This window comes from Falco punctatus, assembly GCF_963210335.1.
Source record: "Falco punctatus genome assembly, chromosome: 3".
NCBI classification, from domain to species: Eukaryota; Metazoa; Chordata; class Aves; order Falconiformes; family Falconidae; genus Falco; species Falco punctatus.
In genome coordinates this window covers 43,065,506-43,091,947 of record NC_137582.1, presented here as the reverse complement: position 1 = coordinate 43,091,947, position 26,442 = coordinate 43,065,506, and the positions used below count along the sequence as shown (strand labels likewise).

Below are 26,442 nucleotides of genomic sequence, written 5' to 3'. Positions count from 1 at the left end.
CATTCACTGGAAAATAATCACACGGTAGTACTATTTTGTGGTAACTAGTGCATTGTTCCTGCAGTTCTTGTTTTTAAACTTCTCCACTGTTATATGCAGGAAAAAAAAATCAAGAATGGGTACATATATGATGAGTTAATTTTCTTTTTATACCAGAATATATACATTGTCATATGAAGAACAAAAATGATACTTTGGAAGACAGCAGCTTTGGGATTTGTAATACTTCTTCCCTTTCAAAGGGAAAGGCAGCTATTTTTAATCAGGACAAATAATCACAAGGAACAGAACTGATGGAATGGAAAGTGGGAAACTGTCAAGAATGAAATAGTATTAAATGTTGCTCAGTTAAATTTTCAAACATACTAATAAATTCTGAGTTGAATGTAAAATAAAACACTGCATTTAGTAATTCAGTTACAAAAGAATACCTGTAGCAGTTGAATCTATTTATTTATTTTATCTACAGCATTGCATAAATGATGATTTTTTTATTGGCCAGTACAGCTGATAAATAATAAAACAGTGAGATTAAAAGTAGCATTAAAAATGTGGAAGCAGTGATATTAGGTCCCAAATACTGAACTAAACCATTACTACAGGTAAAGCTGGAAAAACTGTAAGTCCCAAACTGCAGACCCCTATGGGCAGATTTTATTTCCCCAAACAGTTGCATTACGGTTCACAAAGCTGCTTATGTGATTTTCTTTCTTGATCATCTTGATGACCTTGAGCTGATGCTACAAGAAAATGATAATCAAGTATATAATATGCTGAAACATGTCTGTTGGAAGTAAGCTATAATGATGAAAAGCGATTGCTTCTCCTGCATATTGCTGCATGCATGGGATCAGCCTTCACCAATGTTGTTGACAGTAACTGTACTGCCAAGAAATAACTTCACTATTATTTTACCTTTGAGGAAGATTACAATCAAATGCATACGAAAGAAAATACTAACACTGGAGGAAAGTTCTTGCTATTAGCTAGTCTACTGATTTATAACCAGAAACTGAAATCTATTATCCTGTCTTGCAAAGAAATAAAAACAATAAATAGAACATGGCTAAAAAAAGCCTGAAACTGATTTCAGATTAAATTCTACCTTCATATACTCGTTTTCTAACTGAATCAGTAAGATCTGTATGTACAAGCAATAACCAAGAGAACTCAAGAGGAAGATGTCTGAGGAACATACCTGAGTTTTCATCTAACCTTTTTTTCCCCAGGATTCTTGGCAGAGGTTTTCTTTTAACTTTGTGCATCTCAGACAAAACTAAAAAATGTGGTTTTTCTTTCACAAAGTCACTGTAGTGAAAGGGAAGAATAGGGTAAGATGTTTCAAAGTCAGCTGCAGAAAACAAAGAAAAAAGGATTAATTCAATATCCGAAGTCAAAGCGTATCTATTTTGATATTCAGTATGACTGATCACAGGTTCCAATATACCTTGTTATAGAAAACAGTGTAATAACCCTTAGGGTGAAATGCCTCAAGTTTGATACTTGAGAATGGAAAACTTTGTATGAAATTACGGGAAGTGCTGCAAACACTGATGAAAGTGAATATTAAAGCAGGTATTCCCATTCAGGTAGAGTCATTTGGAAGGGAGTAAATTCAATTGCATAGCACCTCCTTATATCCGTAGTTATTCAGAAGACAGAATATTACTTTCAGAACCATTGCAATTTGCATATGGCTTCCAAACACTGAGCAGACTGCAGCTTTGTTGGGGCTGAGGCTGACACGTTGAGTGCTTTTCACTTCATGTCTTCAAAAATAACCATGAGACCTCCATGAGATTTCATGAATTAACAATTTGAGATAGTATGGCTATAAAGAACATAGTTTCTTCCCCAATTTACCTATCACAATTTATCTTCTGAAAACAACAATGTAACTGCCACCAATTTTATTTTATAAATGTGGTCATTCAAACCATTCTGAGTAATTCAAAGTCCAACATCTGTTTCCAAATCCTGCAAGATGGCAAGACGTACTGTTAAGTCATCTATGTTTTAATCTGCCACCTACTCTATAGTAACAACCATCCCCAGGCCACCATTTTTTAAAAAATTCCAAGTTTATTTCAGGTTTTGTTTGAGTTTCAAAGCTAACTTTTTTCCTTGCTTCAACAACATGTTGCCTTTTTTCTAGGTTTCAGGCTTTTTTTCCTCCAAGGCTTTGTTTTTTCCTTTCCAAGTTTAAAGTTTTTTACTTCTGCTAGACATGTATCTTGTGAAGGCCTTTACGAGGACTGGCAACTTACACATCAAATAAGTATCAACAAATAGATTTTACAAGTCTGATGTATTTCATGCATATTTATTCTAGAATGCTCAACAATTTTTTTTCTTTTTAAATATGGAAAGTAATCATGAGTACTTACAAACGTTCAAAATGTACTAGCTACTTCTTTCCGTAACTCTGGGAGATTGGGATGGGAGGAAAAACCACCACATGAGCGAGTGCTAAGATTAAATTTTATATTGAAAAAGTTCATTTTCTACTCCTGTGTTTTGGTCTCACCACCAGTACAAGTCTCATTCTTAGTGTATTTACTGTTGGCTGCTATTTTCTTGTTTCCATAATGTTGCAAATAAGCATGAAGTAATTAGTTTGCTTACAAAAATGTAGATCTGCTGTGTGTTCATTTGTCATTCTTTCTTTGTTTTTTTTCCTGGCAGCTTTGGAGGCTTTCCAATTCATTAGGAACTGTCTTTCCATTTCTTTAATTTCCTTCCCGTCAAGGGATTCTGTCAAAGAGAATACTTTCTGTGATACCCAAAGTTAACTAAAAGGCTGTACAAAGCTGTACGTAATGCATACTGGTTCTACATTTGCTTTCTTCAAATCTTTTTTGCTCTTTTTAGTCTTTTGGTACCCCCCCCCCCCCCCCCAAACTATACAGCTTAAGAGAGAGAAACTACACATCTTGGCAATCAAGGAATCCTACTGATCATGAAGGCAGACAGACAGATTTGGCTCTTTAAGGTTAACTTTAGTTGCATAGGTGACGTAAAACTTATGCTCTGTTTCCTTGGTTGCATCTTCATTTTTGAGTCAGACCAAACGAAATACCTAATTTGGCCACAAATTTAGGTTGTGTTAGAACTGTCCTAAGGCACTGTTATTTTCATTGTGCAGACAGGGTTTTCCTTTTTCATACTGACCAATATTTTGTACTCTCAGAAAAAAGAAAAACAAGTTCTGTAATTACAACTTTTAAGGTAATTGCCACCTTTATCCCAAAAAGTAAAAATTGTGCATATTTTTTACTTCTTTCTACAGTATGAATACTTACATATAGAAGACTAAGTTGCTTCCTCGTATGCTAAAATTATCTCAAAACTGCATCACAATAAGGTTAAGATTAACAAGTATGTTCATTACATAAGTGGAAACTGCTTTTAAGGAAAAATGTTATATAACAAATTGAAACACAGTAAGGTACGACCTGTACAACTATAACTGTACAACTAAAATGCCTATGCAACTACTACAGGCTGATAGGTTAGTAGACTAAATTTATCTTTGAAAATCAGTTTCACAACGTCTGGAATATGAACACAAAAATGTCACAGTCTTACAGCAATCTCACAAATTGTCTATTGTAACATGAATGATTACTACTATTAATAGCAAAAGCTAAGCAACACTGTTTGTGGGGTTAATTGCATAAGGGGTTTTAGCTACATTACCTGTAAATAAATTTAAAATTTATAATTTAACATAAATATCTATGGCAGTAGTTATGTTTACATACATCGTACAATTCAAGAACGATTAATCTATCAGTTATTTTTCTAAACAGTGAGGGTTATGGATAGGTTTTGGGGCTGGCTGTTAGTTTTATTTTTTACCTAAAGTTCGTGACTGTACTACAATCCTGTCCCTGTATTTTGGTTTGTGGCAGATGGGGTTTCCTGCAAGATCCATTCTGCGTAGCTTTGTCCATTTGTTTAATACAACCTCCAAATCCTGCAATTGATACAAGAATAGAACATTCGTGATTATTTCCCCCCCTCCAGAGTAAAAATCAATAGTAATGTGATTCGTTCAGCCAGGCCCAACTCCTGCACACAGAAATAACTTCAATGAGAATATTAATGTATAAATATACACATTAAGAATGTGCTTTTTCAAATAGAGTGATATGTAGCATTCCCTGAATGTATCATAATTGCACAGAAGAAATGGTGATGCTGTTGGAAAATGCATTTTTAAGGATACAGTAATGCCAGCTATGGAAAATTACCACTACAATCCCACTCGTAAGCACCTAAAGCCGAGGAATTACCAGCCAAAAAATTTGTCTGATATGTAATGTCTGTTAATGCATCCCCATGGTCTCACAGAGCCCTTACAGTATCAGTGTCTGGTTAGATTTTAAAAAATTTGTGGAAGAATAAATACTTCACAGAGAACTGACTAAATAAAGCTAAAAATCATGGAAAACACAGTAGACTGCCTCTGGCTTTTTATGTATGTAAAGCTGTATTTTAAAGGAGAAACAGTGATCTCCCCCTAAATAACTGTGGGTGGTCAGTTATAGTATTGGCCCGAATAATGAAATTTCTGAAATATACCTTTCTCCATCTGGGTTTCTGTCTGGTTACCCAAGGGCAGTATGACCTAGATAAAACTTCTTCTGTCTTTAAAATACAATAAATACAAATTAAAAGGATGCAAAGCTTAACAGATTGGTCCTTTCTACTCAGATACTCTACTTTCTGAAATACTTTCTTTTCAAAATTTCACTTAATTGTCATTCTTGACAGGCTTCCTTATTTGTGTGAAAAGCTTGAGGGGGGATTCAAAACAATCTGTACGAATACAAGAGAAGAGAGAATTTATGTTCTACAGTTGTAATAATTTGGAAAAAATCTACTAATCATGATGTGACACATTCTGAACTACAAAGTCTGTAGAATTTTGTAGCTTGATGCCAATAATGAAGTGTCTTGTGAATCTTGTGGTGTAGATACCTCATAGCTCCTTTGAATTTAAAAAATCACCTGGGTAGCGCAAGCAGGGGGAATTCTGGTTTTACAGGCTCTACTCCCTTGGTAGAAAATCCTCCTGGGAATATTCTATGGGTTATATAATACATGTTTAGAAAAATCACATGGAAGAGGAATTGGCAGCACAGCCTCACACCTCCAAACTATATAATCTTTTGTCTATCAATGATGACGGTGATATCATCTATCACCTATTGTTATCCAGTGATGATAACATTTTTTTTAGAAAAGTAGAGAGCAGAAGTCTGGTTCTGTGAGGAGGAAGACTGATAAAACAATGCAAGAAACTCTGAGGACCAGCCCACGTTAAGAAATGTTGATACATCTCATAATATTACACAGCAAAGCTTTATCAGCATGTATCAGAATAGCAGTATGATAACCCCCACTATTTAGATGCTAACACTTAATCACAAACACAACAATTTAGGGGAAAAATATTTTAGGCCAGGCTTATTAAAAAAGAAATAGCATTTAGCAAGTGTATTTATTTATTCTTACCTGAGCATTCAGGCATTGTCATTGAAATCTGTAATGTGTTCTAGATTTCACTAGGAAGATTTTTTTCTAGTAATACTTTTGCAATACAAAATTGTCTATTACTGAAATAAAACGTATACAGTTTAACTTTGATAAATGTATACAGAGTCCTGTAGATTTTTGTTAGCTGTTACTTACTTGATAAATGACCCAGAACATGCTTACTCCAGTGTATGTTTATCTAAGAGCACACTAATCCTGTGCTGAAATATGATTACCCTTTCGATACGCTCTAGTTGTTCATTGCCTTCCTGTCTCTAATAAAGTGCTTTCACTTCAAGCCTTTCAATAAGCTGTACTAAAGGGACCAGACACTCTTCTGGGCAGTCTCCGTTTGATAAATGATCATGTCATGCTATCACTTTGAGGTCTGCTACAAAATACTGACGAGCAAATTATATTCCATTGGAGGAGGGAGAGGGGGAAGGGCAAGTGCCTTAGTAAGCAGCTGTAGTGCTGGCAGTAACATTCTTACCAATTAACGATGGCCATTTAAGAATTGGTATTTGACCAGTATGCTCCAGTTTTTATCGGAAACGTCTAGTCCAACTGCCCTAACTACATCTACAGACAGCAATTTGTCACCATTTTGATTACCTGTCATAATCTATTTGAGAAAATCTATAATTTTTCTCTTGTTCCTGACTCAATTCTGAAGCGAATGAATTCATCTTTTGTGATATCCTCTTGTCATAATCAATACTGGGCAGAGGTTGAATAAATTAAAGACTTAAGAAATACAGATTTTTATAGGTATTTCTAGCTGTATTGTCTCTATCCATCCAAATACTCACACAAGTCATAATCTTCCCAAAACCTGAAGTAATTAATAAATGAATAATACGTTGGCTTTTTGTAAACAGCAATATCTGTGGGGTTTTTTAAATAGGAATAGTCTTTGTAAAGAATTGCCTTAGTATTCCAACCCAAATACACTGCAGCCTAGAAGTCCTTGTGAACCTGACTAAAGTAAATCAGAAGCTCGATAAGATAAATGGAATAGCAAGCAATAGAAAACAAAGAAAAGCCAATTCTGTTAAAATCAATTCTATTATTGATAACTGACCTGACATGCTTTTTACGTGTGGTAGATAGTCATAGTAAGTTATTTTGTATGAATTGAGAAAAATAATTTTGTTCTGTCTACTGTTCAGACTACATTATATAAACTTCAGTCATGTGAAACAAGGTCATATGCCTTGATGTCTGTTAATTATGCTGACAGTGCCCTCAACTAGCCAGAACCTTATGTGCTTGAATTTGCTACCCCTAATTTTCAACTATGCTGAAATCAACATGGCATTGTTGAAAAGTGAGGGAGTAAGCATTTTCATAATAATGTGAAAAAACTGAGACAAACGTTTAGCTATAAATTATACAAAAGTGTGAAAAGTCTACATGAGAAGACTGTATTTTATGCATTTCTTATGCCTTTCAGGTTTCCCTCATTTTCAAAGGTTCCATATTATTCCTGCTGCCATCTACCTTTGCTACACAGGTCACTGCTGTTGACCAGCCCTGCTCAGACGTGGATGGCTCCCCTACAGCTTCTCTTCCCACTGGGTGAAGCAGAGCTGGGGTACAGAGCTCTCTGACACTTCTCTGTCAAGCAGCACGCTATGGTCTCTGATCAATGCCAGACATTCCTGGGGATGTTCTTGATGGCAGCGATTGCGTAGCAGGAATGGGAAAACAGGGGACAGAGCTTTTGGCATGAAGAAGAGGTTTACAGCAGAGTTTTGAAAGCAGAGCAGCAAGAGGGAGGAGAATGGAGGCAGCTTATGTGGGAATGAAAGAGCCTTTGCTGCATGTACAGTTTCAGCCAGCAGAAGCAATTAAGTACATGTAGTAGAACTGTATACCCCCTAAAATCCTTTCAGATATCACATTGTAGAATAACATAAGCCATGAATCATGAAGTTCAGGGTTGCAAAGAAATTGAAACATACTCAAAACTTCCCGCAGCTTTTTTTTTTTTTTTTAAAACAGTGGACGTATAAGATTGTTCTGCTAGATGTTCACTGTAAATCAAATCCCCTTAAATAGACCTAAAACTGACTTTTTTTCCTTTTAATATTTTGCATGGCCTACTGCTTTTTCAACAGTTTTTTAAAATTTAAATATGAATTTATATTACTGATAAGCAGAGCCTACTAAAATGTAACCTCTAAAACACAGTAATTGTAGCTGGGAAGTTGGATATTCAGCTGCATTGCACTGTACATTAGACATACAATCGGTATGGTCATTCATTGTGCAGGTCTGCAAAGATATGAATAGAAATACCCTATCTGCTCCATATTTTCAAAACTTGGGAGTTTAGAAAACACACGGGACTGTCACTCACAAAATTTTGCAGAGCTTGATCCAAGTTTACTGACGGCAGCAGCTAACTCAAATGCTAACCACCTGATTTTTCAGAATCTGACCATATAACATGGAAATCCAAATGTCCAATTGATTTGGGTAAATATTAACTTTGGTATTTCTGATTATTAAATAATGAAATTTAATAATGACTAATATATACACAGTTACTGAATAATGCAGTCTTCTTGTCCTTTCCTTAATCTGTTTCAGAAGATACTGCTTTTTCCTTTGAGACACTGAAAACACCGTTTCTGACCTGGCATCCTCATTCTTAAAATAATAGGTTCTTTGCCTAAGACAATCTTGTTTTAAAGGTTATCACAACTGAAGTCGTGTATTTATAAGGAAGAAAAAAGACAAAAAAAATCCCTTTAATATGTTTTATTGAGAAAATGAATCCTTTTCAAAGGGGAGCTTTGGAAATACTACCTATTTTAAAAAAGCTTACTGTTATTTTGATGTAACTAATACATTCAATATGGTTTTAATTACCCAGCAAAAAGCTACATGAATTGTATTTGGATAGGAATTCAATCACAACTGCCAGTCCAAAACACAGCTTGAAACAGCATACATTAATAATCCTCTAGCAAAAAAGAAATGCATCATTCAACATTTTTTAAGATTAAGTTATAAAAAATTAAGAGTCCAAATAAAGTACATTGACCTAGATAATTGACAGATTATGCACACAAAATACCGGCATCTCCTCATTGGTGAACAGAACTGCCAAATTTAATGTAAAAGATATTAAATGTTCTAAGAATAATAGTTATTTTAATAATTACTGAGCAATGAAAGTTAACTTGTCTAAAGAAATAGAATGTATATGCAAACTAGTAATGAAAGAGTTTATTTCAACCAAGGCTTTGTCTTGATGATTTGGGTTATGATTTAAACCAATTCATTTTAGTATTTATTAATAAAAATATATATTTCAAAAAAAGCAGAACACTAATGCCTATGGCTTATACTAAAACAGTGTTTATTAGTCATTCATGAAGTTTGTTCCATGCCTCCACCATACAATGACAGTGTCAGCATGCTGTTCAACATAAATCAGATATTCAGTTACTAGCATGACAAATTATTTTTTTAACTGCTCTTTATGATGTCTTTTACTTTTTGACATAACTTATAAAAATAATGAGAAGTGACAAGGCCAATACTCCTGTTCCTTTTTGAGAAGATAAGCTGGAAATTGTAAGCCTAGAACATTCTATTTGAACCACATTCACTACTGCAGAAGAAAGAGCAAAACCACTTTAATTTCATTTGTTTTAGCTGCTGCTGTGGAAGATAGAGCTCTTGCTTATGAAGTCATGTCTTTCCTTAGCAGAAATTTATGAAAGAAATTTGATGTATACTTTCATGACAAATACTTTCTACGCTACTTCAGTAACAATAGGCAAAAAGTTATTTTGATATTAGAACAGCTGCAAAATCAGCTAGATGATCTGATAACTAAGCAGCAGTTTTTATTTACATTGAAATAGAGAATTAAAAACTGTAATATGGTAAAATGTTTCAAGTTAATGAACAAACAATGGCCATGTCATCTTGGCAAATTAAGCCACTGGTTGTCACTCAGATGGCCAAAACATACACGCCAACTCTACATTTTGGACATATTATACTATAGTTATAATTTCCGTACATTTACTACTCAGTTAATAGATACATGCACAATTGCCCCTTTATGTAGGATTAAAGGACATTTGGACATCCTAGATGAATGGTTCGCCATTTTTAATCTCAACAAAATTTTTGGATGAGAAAAGACAGCATGATTGGAAAGCTAGAGGTTCAGTAACTGTAGAATTAAAGTTTACTTTTACTCATCTGTTTAGATGAATTTGACTAATTTCTTATCACCCATACTAGAGAGAACAAATATTTATTTTTGTACCTTCATATGTTGAATTTGATTGTCAACTGCTCTAAGATAAGAAAGATTTTCCAAAACTGCCAGTTCTTCTAATTCATCAATGTTATTATTGCTGATATTCAACACAGACAAAGACTTCTGGAGGAAGAAAAGAAGAAAAAGAAAATTATTTTTTTTATGCCATGAATGAGTTAAGTTGTAAATTCTTACAGAAAACTCTCTTAAAGGAAGAACAAGCATATGAAGCAGAAACATGCAAATACAACTACCACATAACTTACACATTGTTTTATGTTGGTTTTCCATCTTGTCCTAAAATACTGTTTATTTTTGTCAAAGCAAAGTAAGATTATTTCTCAATTGTTTCAGGAATTCTTAGTAAATACATAATTTTTGGTTTTCTCTAAACATGTTTACATGCTTTACAGAGTTCTGTGAGTGCTACTAACTACATTTGAAGTATGAAATAGACACAGAAAATGACTGCCTTTTCCAAGGTTACATCTGAACTGCATAGAGCTGAAATCCATATCTGATACCACACTGCCTCATTTAACAGCTGGACTTGGACTATGCTGTTTTTCTTTAAGGCTTGATCCTACAAACCTCTCGGTATACTATTCCTTACCCCTTTTTTGGAACACTAGTGAGTCAAATAATGCACATTTTGTGAGACATATAATGTCTTTTGTAACAGACAAGTTAGATCTTTACATTCTAGATAAATAACTGAAACACATTTATTTTTTATCCCAGGAAATACTTAATGTAGTTTCACATAAAAGGAAGAAGAAGCTTTTATCTCTACAAGATTAAAAAGGACACCTTATCTAGAGAGTTTAGAATTATACCACATACGGGATTTATGTGAATCCCGTTAGACAGTTAGAAAATGTCTATTTCAGCAGTGTGTATACGAAGGGCAACCCCCTTCTAAAATCTCACCAAGATCTACATTGCAGACAGAAATTACCAGTTTCATCCCGATACACACAGTGCATAAATTGTCAAAAGATTCATGATATTGTCATCATCAAAACATTTGCTTGTGCTACACAGAGAGCTACATGGTCCCATTTTTTTGGCTCTTCCATCTCTGACAGCATTAAAAGCCCAGAAACAGATAGAAGATAATGAAATAAGAAGTGTTGTCTTAAGGAGGTACCAAACACTTAGCACTCAATGGATAAAAATAAAATGCTTTTACATGTACTTTCCACAAAGATGTTACATGGTCAAGAATGCAAAGTATTTCTTACAAAACTAAGCAAAAGAAAACCCACACCAAAAGACCTTAAATAAAAGCCAAAAAGAACAAAATGCTAGTGACTCTAGGCCAGGATGCTGAAAAACACTGAAGTATGTGGGTTATCATCCTGCAAAGATTATAGTTATATAACGTCCCTCAACTACTGTAATTTCTCCAATATAGAAGGAACAAACTAAAAGTGCTCTCACAGGAATGGCTTCTATCTATTCAATGAAAGTGGCAATGCATGTCTTCAATTACTTAATCTCAGACCAGGAGTTAGAGCTAGGACAAATATTTATGATATACACACAAACAGAAGAACTCACTTTTCAGCAAGTTGTTCATCTTCACAAAAAAAGCTCATCAAGCCCTGACTACACTTTGGGAGATACAACAACATATTTTTTTTTTAGTATAGAACTACATCTATTAGTAACTAAACCTATTTTTTTTTTAATCACTTCAACAAAACATTTGATGTTTAGGAAGCAATTAACATGTTGAAAGAAAACTTCAAAAGCTGACTTTCCTGAAATCTTAACATACCACAACACAGAAAAACTGCAGAACTAAACCTGAATGCTTTTGATTGTCTCTTAATATCCAGAAATAAAGCTGTTTGCCCCTTTTTTTTTGCCATTGCATTCTCTAGAGAAACACAAAAGGCAGTAAATAAACTAACATTACAATCAAATAAGAGAAATACCAACAAACTAATTCACTACTAAGTAGACTAAGATAACTAACAGTGATAAATTCCTACCCCTTTTTTTTCCAGTTTATTCACATTCTGTTGGTATAAGGTATCCACACACTTCCTGACTTAATCTTTTTGTTCTTATTTCCATCCTTCATACAAAAATAAATGAAGAAGTAGAATGTGCTGGACTCCTTGCTTATACGAGAACTGGGATGGGAGTCCCTTGGTAGAATTTGTAAGAATTGGCAGAAAAGGAAAACACACAGTGTTCAAATCCTGATAACTTCTCTTACAAGTACTGATCTACTGATTAACAGTCCATTGAAATTCTCAAAATGTACTTACTGCCAGGGACCTAAGAGATCTGGGATCAAACAGAAGCTTTTCACCAAGAGGGAGATGTTGACTTTCAACATGTAACTCCCTTATTTCTTCTATTTTATCCAAACCCTCTACTACAGTGATGCAGTTGCCCCCCAAATACCTGCAGAACAGAACACAAAATAGATTTAATATCCTTTGAAAATAAAACCAAACACAAGGCCTCAATATATTACTTTTTTTTTTTAAGTATTATTGAATAATAATTGGAAACTATAATAGAAAAAGCAAATAACCTAGCACATGAGTAGAACATACAGCTAACAGATCCAAGTTTTTTTTAGCATTTTTATATATTACTGCTATTATTAATTATTACTATTAAATGGCTGAAAAAAGAAAATAATTTAATTGTAAATAAGTATGTTAAGATGATATGTCGTTACTCATAGAACACTTCATCAAAAAAATTATGAGCAATTACTTTTATTTGAAAAGCAAAATTTAAGAGCTGAAAGGACCTTAATGGGCTATATAATTTTTTAATTTCTTAGTGTATAATTATTCTTCTACTAGTAAAATAAATGTATTCTTTTCAACTTACAGTTTTTCAAGGTTTTTCAGTGATGAGAGATTTTCCATACATGAAATACAATTGTTCTGAAGGTAAAGGTGTGTTATATTTGAAGCAAAGTCCAAGTTCTGGATTTGTCTGATGTGGTTATCATATAAATATAGAACTCTAAGATTTTTACACAAAGAGAGGTCACCCTGAAATAAACAATAACAAATTAATGCTACACAGAGTTCACTCACTGCCTGCTTCTGGAAGCAGTTGATTTTTTTTTATATTTAAGTTCTGCTGCATGATTTATACACTTTCACCTTTAACAAACACTTTTGACAACTATTCTTCCTAAGAAAGCTGAGTTAGTGCCTGGAATCATCACATTTATGACTGAAATCTGTCATTACTATTCTGCCATACAGAAGCTGAGGACTACAGCCATCATCAGCAGGTACATCACATCCTATGAGACTTCATTCTCTTCCCTGCCTTCATCAGATGGACTTCAGAAAAGCACAGTTGTTAAGTGTAGTTGGCTCCATCAAACCTCAGTGGTGTCATGCAAACCAATTCCTTTCTTGGCAAAGGAATACTGATTTATACAAAAACTTGCACTTAATGTATTTTGATACATTTCCAAGTCCAGGATTCCACTCAAATGTCAAGTTTCTTCGGATGTATTCCTCTTAAATAACTAAAAGGTCACACGTTCTTATGAGGGTTTCTGTAAAACTTCTCTATGGCACCTGATGAACCAGTTCCTAATGAAATGGACTGATCAGATTAGTAACTTGCTATGGCTGTGCACATTCCTAGGAGTGGGCTGAATAAGCCCCGTTTGCTTGAATGCATCTGTTCACATAGAACAAGCTATTTAATCTTCTTGACTGAAATCACACTTTTGAAGCAGAAATCCACCATACACAACAATTCAGTTGTTCAGGGTTCAGCAGTTTCAAAGTGTGCTCAGTATCTTGAGGGGATATGAATTAACTCAGGACTTACTGAAACCTGTATAAATTTCCTATTATTAAACTCAAAGGAAGGAGGACTGGGTTAAGTTTGCACGTTTAGTCTTTGAAAATGAAAAGGTCATGGATTATTTTTTACATGAATAAGCCCCAGGGAGCAATTTAAAAAAAAAAAAAAAAGAAGTAGATTTTAACCTGACTAATTTGAAAAAGCCACTACACCAGTCCAAATTTGTTAACCTCACTTGGCTTATATCCTGTTCCTGAACTCCCTTTTCCTTTCTCAGACTTCCTCTGAAAACAAAGGAATAAATCACAGATAGATTGAAAAGATTGTGCTGTGAGTTAACAACTCTTTGTAAAATTCCCAAGACTAGAAAAAATATGGTATTAACGAGAATAAAATGTGTTGCACTTAACAGTATGTAGTATCATTACTACTTCCTTTAAAAATAATAAAATCTGATCCTCCTTGCATCTTTTATTTGCATATTATAAAGGTAACTATCAATAAATACAAAACTTTAAATAAAAACCTCAAACTGTTGCTGAAAATATGAACTTTGTTTTTTAACCTCAGACCTCAAGTGTCCAAGAACACTATAGCTAGATTCCAACAGAGCTACAGCACTGCTGTCAAAGCCCTGCACCTACTGATTCAATGGCAACAGCCTGGCTGTATTCTATAGAAGAAATGTCAGGTTTAAATGATTAACTTGAAATATTCTCTTTCTTAAGTAGATAAAGAGGTAAGAAAGTGGAGTTACCATTTCCATTCTGGTGACTTCCTGAAACCTCTTTTACAATGTAGCAACCATACGGAATAATCAAAATAGCAAATTTCTCATGTGTGTGTTTGTTTGGTTTGATTTGGTTTTAAAGCTGCAGATTTCTATAACAGTTCTATGAAATACTTCACTTTAACACCTCGGTTCATCTCTCTTGTGTAATTGCTTATATGGACTTTCTATTTCAATTAATTAATGGCAAAATAGTATACTGATAATACACAGATTATATATATTTCCACAGTTTCAGGTAAGTAAAATACTTCAACAAGATTTTTGCCACATAAGGAAAAAAACTGTTTGGTCAATAATAATAATAACACCCTGCAGGCTGTTGGAGTTAGTCACCCACTCTGATGTTTTACATGAAAAATTAACAGCTGAAATTTTCACATTTCAAATGCCACGCATTTAAAATCCATTTAAACACTTTTATGTACCAGCAGTGTTCCACACAACAACAGCGGTGAATGCTGAAACATGTTCCCAAACAGATGTATTATTAAGGCTTAATTGCAAGTCAATATAAATGCTATCTATATGTAGCTACAGCTGTTATAAAATAGAAACTTGGCTTTGCTTGTCTCCGCAATTATAAACAACTCATCGTAACAGTAACTACTAAACACTTGAGTAGACAGGATAAAAGGAATAAAGAAAAAAAACCTTACAATTGCATTTATATTTTTATCTGATAAATTCAGATGAGTTATTTTTCGCACATACTGTCCAAAGTCCTCTTCACTGTGATTCTTGTGACTGATGCTTTTAGCAATTAGGTCCATTGTTAGTCGAACCATAATTCTGTAATAGGCTAAACTGCTCTACTGCTTCTTTTGATAGCAGTCTTGTAAGTAGTTTTATAAAATGCCTTAAAAACAAAAAGGGAAAATGTTATAGTACTTATACCCCGGATCTGCAACAATGCTTACACGTATGCTTCAAATCTGCTGTTTCCCCACTAATCCCCTTTTTACTTAGTGACATGTGTAATCTTTGCTGCTTTTTTGCTGTCATTTTTCAAACTTTTAGTGTATTAAATAATATTTAAAACTGATTGTTATATTTGATTTGTTTCACTGTGCTTAAGTGAATTTAATTTCTAGTCTTAATCTTTTTTGTAAGAAATACGAGCACAATGGTTCACAGCAGAAGTAATTTTTGCACATAAAGAACTAATTAATGGCATCTCATTAATTATTAGTTAGACAAGACATCACTCTATAGCAGGTTTTACAGGCTGTGAGAAGTGGTATAAAGCTACAGTACTCTCCATACATCTGCATAGTACTTTTGTCATGCACACAACTGCATGTGCTTTTCTTATGCACAGTGGAAAACTTGAGCTTTTTGCTGAGGCATACTGTAGAGACTCTCAGAACAATACCAACTTTTTTTTAAAACTCTGGCCATTGTTCCAAGTAAGCTTATAAATTGAAAAGAGGGGGGGAGGGAAGAAGGCAATACACCTTTTTTCAAACTGGATGTATAAATGTTCTGGGGATAAAAATACCCTAACAAATATAACTTAACAACTCATAATAAAAAGGCTGCTTTTTTTGCCGGTACATAATACCATGTACGTGATGTATTTTAGCCAATACACAATGCCCCCACATCAGTGTATCAAAACCGAGGAGACAGCAAAAAGCATCCCAATACTAAAGCTCATGCAGCCACATGACAGTGAATCCTCCTTGCCAGCATTACATTTATGAGAAACCGAGGAAAAGCAAAGATTGGAACTGTGAAGACAGAAGAAACTTCCTTACTTACTAAGCAAAGCTGAGCTCAGTAGTTCCCCCTTATCCATGTGGGATTTATTTTTGCCTGTTTTTAAAGGTGGGGGAAGAAGGAAAGCTGATTTAAAAAAAAAAAACAAACAACAACTGAGAAGTGTGTTTCCTTCTTGCTTTTTGAATAAAAATACCTTTCAGAGCCCTTTCCTAGACCACCTTCCAAAACAAGCAGTAACAGCAAAGGCAAAGCCAGGCTGCCAGCGCGGGGCTTTGCACGAGGCAGGTCCCCTCCGGTCCCACAACGCCCAGAGCCCTTGGGCTTCACACTGCCGGCCCCTCCCCCCCGCCCCCCGGCAGCAGAAGGCCTGACGACGACAAGGGCCACCCGCCACCCAGCACACCCCACGGGAAGGCTGCTTTGATGTCCCTGCCCATAAGCGGAGAGGGACAGGCAGGGGACAGGACCCGCTCCCCACGTCCGTCCCTGCCGCAGCCCCGCTTTCCCCTCACCTCCCGGCCGCGGCCGCGGGGCGGAGCCGCACCGGTTGCCGTGGCAACCACACACCAACAGTCGCAGAGACATACCGCGGCCGGCGCGCGCCCTTCCCGCCCAATCAGCGCTGAGGAGAGAGCACCGGGCCGGGCGATTGCGCCTGCGCAGCTCCGGCCCGCGCAGCTCCGGCCCGCGCAGGGCGTCGCGTGGGCCGGGCGCGCGGGGGTGGCGGGCTTGGGCGCCGTCGACGCCGTGGCTGCGGGCAGCGCCTGAGGGACCGTGGGGTTGGGGCCTGCTCCGGCTTGCTGGTGGCCGTGCCTCCCCTGGCAGACCCCTTATGTGCCCGCGAGGGTCAGCAGGGGTGGGGGACGGGTGTTGCTTGTTAGCCTGCAGTTAGGGGCCTCCCTGTGCCTCTGAGGCAAAAGGGTGTTGCTGTGCAGCAGTTCGGGGCCCACCTCAGGAGTCTGTAGGAGAGGAAATGCAGGGGAATTTTCCAGAAGGAAACTGAAACCTGCTAATGCAAATGAATTTTGAACATCTCCCCTACAAAAATTTCATTGCCTTACTAATGTCTAAATAATATGTGTTCTGAAATTCTGTTTATCTGCAGATTTTCCATGCTTCTTGCATGTGATACATTTTTGTGACTGTAAATTACTGGAAAAACCAAAATTACGTGGTTCAATTCCCCCATGCTTAGAAGCGTTAGTATTTCAACAAATTTGATGCTGTATTTAACAGCAATGTTTATTAAAAAAAGGTTTGCTAATTTTTGTAATGATAAAATAGTCCTATTTGGGGTTTGTTTTTGTTGTGATTTTTTTTTTTAAGTCAATACCATATCAAACTTTTTGTTGCCTATTAAAATGAATGAATGAATTGCTGTTGACACATCAGTGGGAGGAGTGGCTGATAACACCAGAGGGTCGTGCTGCCATCCAGCGGGACCTTGACAGGCTGGAGAAATGGGTCATCAGGGCCCTGAAGTTCAACACAATGTCCTGCCTCTGGGGAGGAACCACCCCAGGCACCAGCACAGGCTGGGGGCTGACCAGCTGGAAAGCAGCTTGGCAGAAAAGGACCTGGGGGTCTTGGTGGACACCAAATTGAACATGAGCCAGCAATGTGCCCATGCTGCGAAGAAAGCAAATAGTATCCTGGGCTGCATTAGAGGAATATTGCCAGTTGTGAAAGGAGGCTATCCTGCCTCCTTATTCAGCGCTGGTGAGGCCACACCTGGAGTGCTCTGTACAGTTCTGGGCTGAAGGGACTGCTGCATCTCTCTTTTGAGGAGAAGCTGAGAGAGCTGGGACTGTTCAGCCTGGAGAAGAGAAGGCCTAGGAGGATCTCATCAATGTATATAAATCCTGGATGGGAGGGTGCAAAGAGGATAGACCCAGGCTTTTTTTAGTGGTGCCTAGTGATGGTACCAGAGGCAACAGGCACAAACTGAAAACACAGGAGGTTCCCTCTGAACATCAGGAAACACTTTTTCACTGTCAGTGTGACCAAGCACTGGCACAGGTTACCCAGGGAGATTGTGGAGTCTCCATCCTTGGAGATGTTCAAAAGTTGTCTGGACATAGTTCTGACCAACCAGCTCTAGGGAGCCCTCCGTGAGTGGATATGTTGGACCAGATGACCTCCAGAGGTCCCTTCCCACATCTACTATTCTGTGATTCTACCAATTAAGCATATGAATAACTCACTGAAGTCAGGAAGTTATACATGTTATGTACTTGCTGTGTTGAAACATAAAAGTGTACCAGCTGGTCAGTGACAAAATACATTGCTTCCAATGAAACCAGGATTAGGACTTTATTTCTTTTATGGTAAAAATGACACAAAATTTTGTTACGATCATATGTGTTCCACTTCAACCTTTGTTAGAAATGCAGACAAGGTATAAAGAGTCCCATCCTTCCAACCTCAAATTTTCTATATCCTTCTCTCTGAGGATACAAAAGATCATAAGATGTGCTTATTTCTGTGGTGGAATCCAAACGGAGCATGCCCTGGAGCTGCTTGTTCTGGGAAATGTTTCTGTAGAAAAAGTATGTTAATATTCTGAAAGTTAATTTTGGACTTAGTTTGTTCTCCCTCATGGCTGTAGATTTTGCAGGTGTCTAGAGCTGTCTGTTAGTAATTTGATTTACAGGCAGAAAAAGCCATGAGAAGTTTCAGAGAGAGTATTTATTAATTAAGATTTGAAATAGGATTCTCATCTACTGGCACAGAGTATTAAACAATCATCTGTTACTCTCCAGGATGGCGGTAATTTGGCTGAGTACAAAAAGCCCTTGACTTCAAAAAAGCTTTTGGAAATACCTGTGTAAAATCATTGATGGCTATATTTCATACAGTTCCAGACTGGAACACTGAACTGAAATTTACTCCTAAGGACATAAAACACCTGAAAAGCCTCCCTTGCAAAAGCACTACCATGCATTTTGCGTAGAGCTATTTCTGCATATATGGATTCTAAATATGGGGTGTGTCATATAATAAAACAAATGTTTTAGAAGATACACTTCTAATTGTAAAAAATTAAATTTAAGCCTAATGATTTCTGACAGACTTTTTCAGGGTCAAGTTTCAAACTTTTTATTCAGTCAGATTTTTTCCCAAGTATCTCTTTCCTTCCTCTTCTGTGGCTAGACAGCTATATAAAATGGAATCAACACAGTTGCTTCATTATAGTTGTTTTAATATGTAGAATATGTCTGAAACAGGTTTCCACTGAATTTAAATTTGTTTAGGTTTTTATGTTTTCAAAGGTAGCAAATGCAAGGTTCTCAAAAACAGCACAGGGCAAGTAGTGCTTTAATTTCAATAAACTTGCAGAGAGTTGTACTGAAATGTATTTGTCTGAAAAATAAAGCTATAATCCGTTAAGTCTGGCATTGTTGGTCTGGTTTCTTAAGGGCATGATGCCTATGCATATATTCTCTACTAACTTTTAAACCCGTCAAGCCAACTCTGGCTAGAACTGCCACAGGGGATAGGTATAGGATGTTAATAAATACTGTTTTCTAAAAATTCACCAACTGGTCAGAAAAAAAGGATTCCTAGCCTAGCGTCTTCATTTGAGGGAGGGGCTAAAGCAGGACCTGAACAGTTACAGCAGAGACTACAATGCTGATTTGAGAAATGCAAGATTGTCTCCCAAGATGAGTAATAAGAAATAATTCAAACCACACTTTTAAGATTTTCACCACAGAGAAAATAACAGCTTTCCAAATATTGTAATGACGTTTGACAGATGAACCAAGAAGACAAAGTAAAAATTATTATATGCTACTATTACTCAGAAACAGTCAAATGATGTACTGGTATCTCAGCATCATTTTGTCAAACACTATATAGAGAACAAATCCAAGTATTCACACAGTCATCCTTTGTTCTTAAATAGATGTAAAATGTTGTTTACATGTTATTTGTCCCTGGCAGATGTTTTACATAAATATTAACTATTTTTGCCACTTTCAGAATTTTACCTAGTTGTAAGAATTTTTAAAGTGGAAAAGGAAAATGTTCCACAAAATCTTGGTATAATGAGGAGCTAGTATGGAGTTTGTATCACCATATAGAATACATACGTATGTCTTGTTTAAGTTGGAAAAGTAACTGCCGTTTTAGTACCTCTAGGTTTCTTCAGTTGTATCTCCAGATTTGTGGAACTCAGACTGAAAATGCCTCCCTTAGAAACATATTAAAAATACAAGCTTAATTCCAACCTCAAATGATATAGTAAGTGAATGCAACTTGTCTTCAGCTGGAAAAGAAAGTTCAGATGGTTGTAATTACTAAAGATTGCATGCTGGTAGTTGCAGGCACATTAATTTCCTTTTATAATAAAGTAATGCCACTGCAGTTATACACAAGCCCTAAGGTAATTGGGTCTTAAACAAACAGAAATTGTCACAGGAAATGATGGACAAATTACATAGGATTTGAATGCACGTTTCAGTTGAAAATGAAGGGTTCCTAAAACAATATATTTATAATCCTCTCAAAGGGCTTAGGCCTTTATTTCCTAGCTGTGATGATCTAAACAGACAAACTATGCAAAACAGCAAACATTCTTTGCTAACAGTGTTACTAAGAATTTTTTATTAACGTTATTAAGAAGTTATTTAAAGTGGTAACGTCTGAAAAACTGGAGAGGTAACAATAACCTTTAGTACATAAAAATGTTAATACTTGCATATCCTTTTTCATCTGTATTTTTAAAAGGCTAAGGATCGATCTTATTATTTCATAGAATAAAATGGACACTAGCTCTGGAAAAAATGCCTTGCTAAAGTTTACGCACTCCTGGTTTGTGAAAAGTCAGGAAGAAAACTGAATTCTCCTGAGATGCAGTTCTGTGACCTATCCACTGGACCATGCTACTTCCCAGAATACTGTAGTTTTCAGAAAGCCCTGTGTGAAGCAATTTTTCATAATTAAAAACAAACCAAACGTCACAGCAAATATTTCGTATGTTAGAAGTTTCATCTGAGGGTCAGAATTAACTTTCCTAAATTACATATTTCCTTGTGGATATTATTCCTAGGCTCTGAAAAGGAAAACTGCAGCTCATAAAAAATACACCCTGAGGAACAAGATACTTCATTAATTCCTTAAAGGTTTAGCGTAATTGTTTTTAACTCCAGAAAAATCCTTCAAATAACTGGAGACTCTCTGATGTCAGTTCTTCAAGACTTGACACAAGAAAAAAATTCTATGGGCATGCAATTAATCTTATGTATTATCACCTCATATTTTAATAGTTTTCACCTCTTAGGGGCTTGGACCCTTAAAATGATGATAGCTCAACTCTGTAGTATTTAAATTTTGTCTGGTTTCATACTTTCGAAAGTATTTGGTTTTACCATTTTATCTTAACCTAGTTTATGGCATGATATACAAAATCTTGTATATTGGGATTTCAATAAATGCATTAAATATTGTATATAAACAAATTAAGTACATGTTAGCCGCATAATGAGAGTTCAATTCTGATTTGGCCTTTTTGGGGAACAGCAATAAAAACAGGTAAGATAAATATGTTTATCAAGGAGAAAGTAACATACCAAGCTTATTGTAAAACACTGACCTAAAATAAAATAAAAAAAATCTCCAAAATTTAGCAAAGGGGAGAAAATAAGTAAGATAATGTTTAATTCTATTTAGTATATTTTTAACCTTATAGATGAAACAGTAACATGTCAACAATTAGCTTTAAATCTTGGATTCCTACATTTTTAATAATCAACATCAAATAATCAACTGCTGTTACAGTTTACAATAAATGGAGGAGTGCTATAGAAACACTGTATGCCTTGGGACCACGTGCTACTACCCTGTGCAGGAGTGGTCCAGTACCCAACTTAATGGCAACCTTTACCTCCTAAAGTTACTTATCTGCAGGAATAGGTGGCTGCACTGAAGTTTCATAAAGCACTAGACAGGTTAAGGTAGAACCAAAATATCCAAAACCAGAGGCAGCTGAAGCTTTATAAAGGCACAAGTGATAGAAATGCAAGAAAATTATGCTTCATTTACTAAATAGCAAGTTTAAAAGAACTCATTCTATTTAATCTGAGCTCATGTGCACAAACCGAAGCCAAGGAAAACAAGAGGGTTCCTTGTAAAATAGTGTCTGAACAGAGACATTGTGGAGTAAGGGGAATTTTCTGGGGAATATCAAAGATAGATGGTGAACAGAGCTGTTGCAGGCAGCTCACAGCTGCCTGTTATTCCAGAATCAAAAATAATTTATGAAAAGCTCAAGGAATATTTCTTCTGGCCTGGCGTGTATGTGAGGTAAGGGATGACTGAAGAACTTGTGATGCTGCTCAAAAGCAAAAGATTAAGGTTAGCTTTTTTTAATTAGCTTTTTCTAAAGCAAGAATATTTCTTGACTTCAGCAAGGTTGTTCAAAGGCTGCTTGTAAGAGTAAAGATTACAGAGTTTGTAACAGAGTCCAGATACTGGTTTTTAATGGTGGCAGAGAGAGGTTTTGGGACTGAAATGTTTTCTAAAGTTTGACTTTCTTCAGCATGTTGAGATTATTGCTTAAAACTCCCAATTAGGGCTAATTCTAAGCAGAAAGGCTCAATCTTCAGTAGATAACCAATGTGAGACACCTAGGGAAACATTTAACATCTAGTAACTCCCATTTTCCCTCTGAATAAGTGCTGAGTTTCTGAAAATCTGGTGCTTAGTGGTACAAATGGGGGCTGCTGAATGCAAAATTATTTAGAAAAAAATTGACCCTAATAGCCTGATCACCTAATTTAGCTTTTAGTTTTGATAAACACTATCCAAAAACATTGCTAAAGCAAATGCAACCACAGTGAAGTTGTTACATGTCATAGATTACTTAAGAATGTATCTATGCAGTAGGGTAATTAATTGTTTATGGGGGACTTCAAAGCAAAATTTCACTACTCTAAGTGTCTTGTCTGCATATAAAATCTGAGAAATAGAAGTACTCCCACTTTATATGTTCAGATACCTCAGATATACCATATACATATAAATTTGAAATGTTTATATTGCCATGTTACTTTTAAAATATTTCAGAAATAATTCAGTTTATATATATGTGGCAGTCAGATACAGTGCAGGCATATGCAAGATCAATGAATAATTGTGCATGCATAAGTTCTACATCTGCACCTCAGCATTCATGCACTAGGTCTGAAACCATCTCTTTCTCCAGTGCATAGCCTGTAAAGAGCAAAACATCCTTCCCTACAGTCACTGCAATTCAATGTTTGTCCTCCAATGTGTTTATTTTTTAAAAGTTTGTCCTATAATTGAGTTGCTATTCTCTGTGCGTTATTCTGGATATTCAGAATACAATACAATTTTTTGCTAGACATTGTATTGAATTACAAAGACAACCCAAGCCTGAATTTTGTTATAGACAGCACAGTATTTTGCACTTGACTTTACTGTCCCAAAAGTATGGCAATACATCACAAAACAGTATCATTGAGGTAAACTGCTCTTTGAAACTGGCACATCCATCAGATGAAGCCCCCAAGACTAAGAGAACTGAGTATCTCAAAGTTTTTAGCTGGTAACTTGGCTCTTCCAGGTGTGAACTACCATGCTGATGGTGAACTCCTGAAGGATCTCACAAAGCCGAGTGTGCAAAAATGTGGCAGTGGAGCTCTGACGCAGACAAATGCATCTCGGGAATAACTGAACCATGCCTACACAATGCCTTCCAGAGTTGTACCTACCAGTTTGAACAGTTTTTAAGGTTTTGAATTCATCAACTCTATGTGCAGCAGCCACCAAATAAGCCAACAAAACACTGGGTGTGACCATGAAGGGTACCAAGAACAAGGGAGAACTATTTTGCCTCTCTATAAAACTTCGGTGTATCTGAATCTGAGGTACAGTGCCATTCTGGGCTCTGTGTCAAGGGCAAAGCAGGATGAGACATAGTATGGAGAGCAAGTAAAATGACCAAGCAGGTAAAGCAGCAGCTTTATAACAGCAGAATGGAAAAGCTGAAACTTCTCAATTTGGAGAAAAGGCTAAGGTGATGATACGATACATGCTAATAGATCATAAAGGTGGAGAGTAAGGCAAACAATACTGTTAATTGGCACATGCCATACTATTAGAACTAGAAACACTCTACAAAACTACTAGATTCCTTCAAAACAGGTGAAAAAGTGGCCAGGTCCATGTGCTCTTCCCCAGCAGCACTCCTACAGCCTCTGTCAGAGATGGCCAACCAGCAGGGTGCTTCCCATAACCCCTTCTCTTCTCTTGCCTATTTGCATTTTAGGTAGAATTGAAGATAGGACGACAGGTGAACAGAAAGAGAAGCCAGACTCTCCCAACTGCTTTATGCCATTCAGTAAATTTAAAAAAGGCAAGAAAAAATACGCCTTTTTTTCTGGTTCCATATGGCAACAGAAGCACAACCATTCAATTTTCAGGCAAGAAAATTAATTTATAGGAGCTGCCATTCCAGTTCTTACCAAACATTTGAAGGGAACTTCCAAAGAGAAGGAGATCTGATAGAGCAAATGAAGCATCTTTGACTGTCCTAGTTATCACAGAATAAATCTGAAAGGCTCTTCTTAAAGCCTGTGCACAACAAAGGCAAACTACTACTTTTATCAGGAATTACAGCTTAGTCCTTGGTATATGATTGTTACAAATATACATATATGTCTCTGGATTTTGTTGAGATTAGAATGTGTAAATTGTTGAAATGTTGCATACATGAGAAAGGTGAGCATGTAGGACAACTTAAAAAAAGAAAAACAGAAGAACAGAAGAGGGAAGAAGTTCAAATACAGTTCAGCATTCCATAATTTTATTATCAGTTGGCAAATACTGTTAGATGAAGACATTAGTTGTGGCCACTGAATTGGATTTTTACTTATTAAAATGTCCAAGGCACTAGATTTTTGTATGCTTGCTTACTTCAGCCGTCAAAATAATTACTTGATATGATTTTAAATTGAGTTATAACACTATATACTCAGCAAGCAACAACACACCTAACGCAATGGACAACTGTAGCATTCATATCGCTACAGCTTGTAAAACAACTTGGTATTTTAAAGCCAACTGTAACTAAAACCATTCAGTCAGAGCCTATGCACATGAAATTTAAGCCCACTGCTATCACAAATGAGGACAGTTTAAATAGGCTAAATAGACTTAATATGAGATTGAACTATTATATTTATTTCTGGTAGATACACGTCCACAATTTTGGATCACGTTATGCAAAGAGAATTCTACGAAGTGGCAACATAAGTTACTTCTCTCCCAAGAGAGTGTACCTCTTTGCATAAACACATACTGAGTGGGGCAGGGGCTGTGTGCTAAAATTTCAACTCTCACAGACACTTGTAGAAGAAACTTAGGGAAAACTGCTGGCCAGGAAAACTTGCTGTGCCTTCCTTGAACTTAAAAGGTATTGCTGTGGGCTTATGTGCTGTGCTTGCTTGTACTGAAGTCTGTCGATGCCATTTCCAAGAAAACTAATAGCTTTGAGTATTAAAATACCACAGCTTTCTTCTCCTGCCTCCCCACCACCACTGCAATGCTGGAAGAAGCATAGAATTGTTCTGTAAAACTGCACATCCGATAGTTATCTCAGCTCTGATTAAATATATTTTTCCTATACTGTTGGATGCTGCTGCTTTAGAACTCTTGATGAATTCCTGCTTCAGGGTATTTGCATTTTCCTTCTGAACGATAACTTCCCATTGTATAACTTGCATCTTAGCTTCAAATACATTGGAATCCATTTGGATGAAATGCTCCAAATGAATAATAGCTATTAAAATTTCCAGACCAAAACAAAAACAAAACCCACATCAAGGCAGAGTTAAGGTTTAAAAAGACTATCAGTTACTTAAGGTATAGAGTGTAATGGCATACTGTATATAGCATAAATTATCCCAAAAGTAAACATTCCAAAAACCCCAGGAAACTCAGGATTAAGGATAAAAACTTAAAAGAAATCCAAACATCTTGAATTATTGAAATGCAGTATGAAAGCCTCCAAAACAAACTTAGATCAGCCCTGCAGCAACATGATGTTGTAAGCCAGCAATTATGATTAATGCATTTTAGTATCTGTGGCCCTAAATTAGCCTAACGCATATTTCAGAGACAATTTTTCATTTTGTTCCTTCGCATGCAACAAGTGACTATGACAAGCAATAGAAGGTGAGCAGGAGAAAAAAACCCACCTGTATATAACATTATTATTAGTTTCGCTGCAGAATGATCATTACATGACTACTAAGAAATA

The 26,442-nt window shown here is 36.2% G+C and overlaps 1 protein-coding gene across 3 annotated transcripts; it reads right to left on the bottom strand.

The window, feature by feature from the left end:
- Window positions 1-611: 611 nt before the first annotated feature.
- Window positions 612-16,827, bottom strand: PPP1R42 (protein phosphatase 1 regulatory subunit 42). Of its 3 annotated transcripts, none has more exons than XM_080380394.1 (8): window positions 15,092-15,419; window positions 12,698-12,864; window positions 12,118-12,256; window positions 9,842-9,958; window positions 3,862-3,979; window positions 2,626-2,754; window positions 1,199-1,351; window positions 612-740 (listed from the first exon to the last, which is right to left on the bottom strand). In XM_080380394.1, exons 1-8 carry the CDS (start codon window positions 15,218-15,220, stop codon window positions 676-678), a joined length of 1,017 nt encoding a protein of 338 aa, XP_080236520.1. In that variant the 5' UTR covers window positions 15,221-15,419; the 3' UTR covers window positions 612-675. The 3 variants fall into 3 exon arrangements, with proteins under 3 accessions (XP_080236520.1, XP_080236519.1, XP_080236518.1); XM_080380393.1 differs by lacking the exon at window positions 612-740 and adding an exon at window positions 16,670-16,827 and having other exon boundaries at window positions 1,094-1,351; window positions 15,092-15,291; XM_080380392.1 differs by lacking the exon at window positions 612-740 and having other exon boundaries at window positions 1,094-1,351.
- Window positions 16,828-26,442: the final 9,615 nt, after the last annotated feature.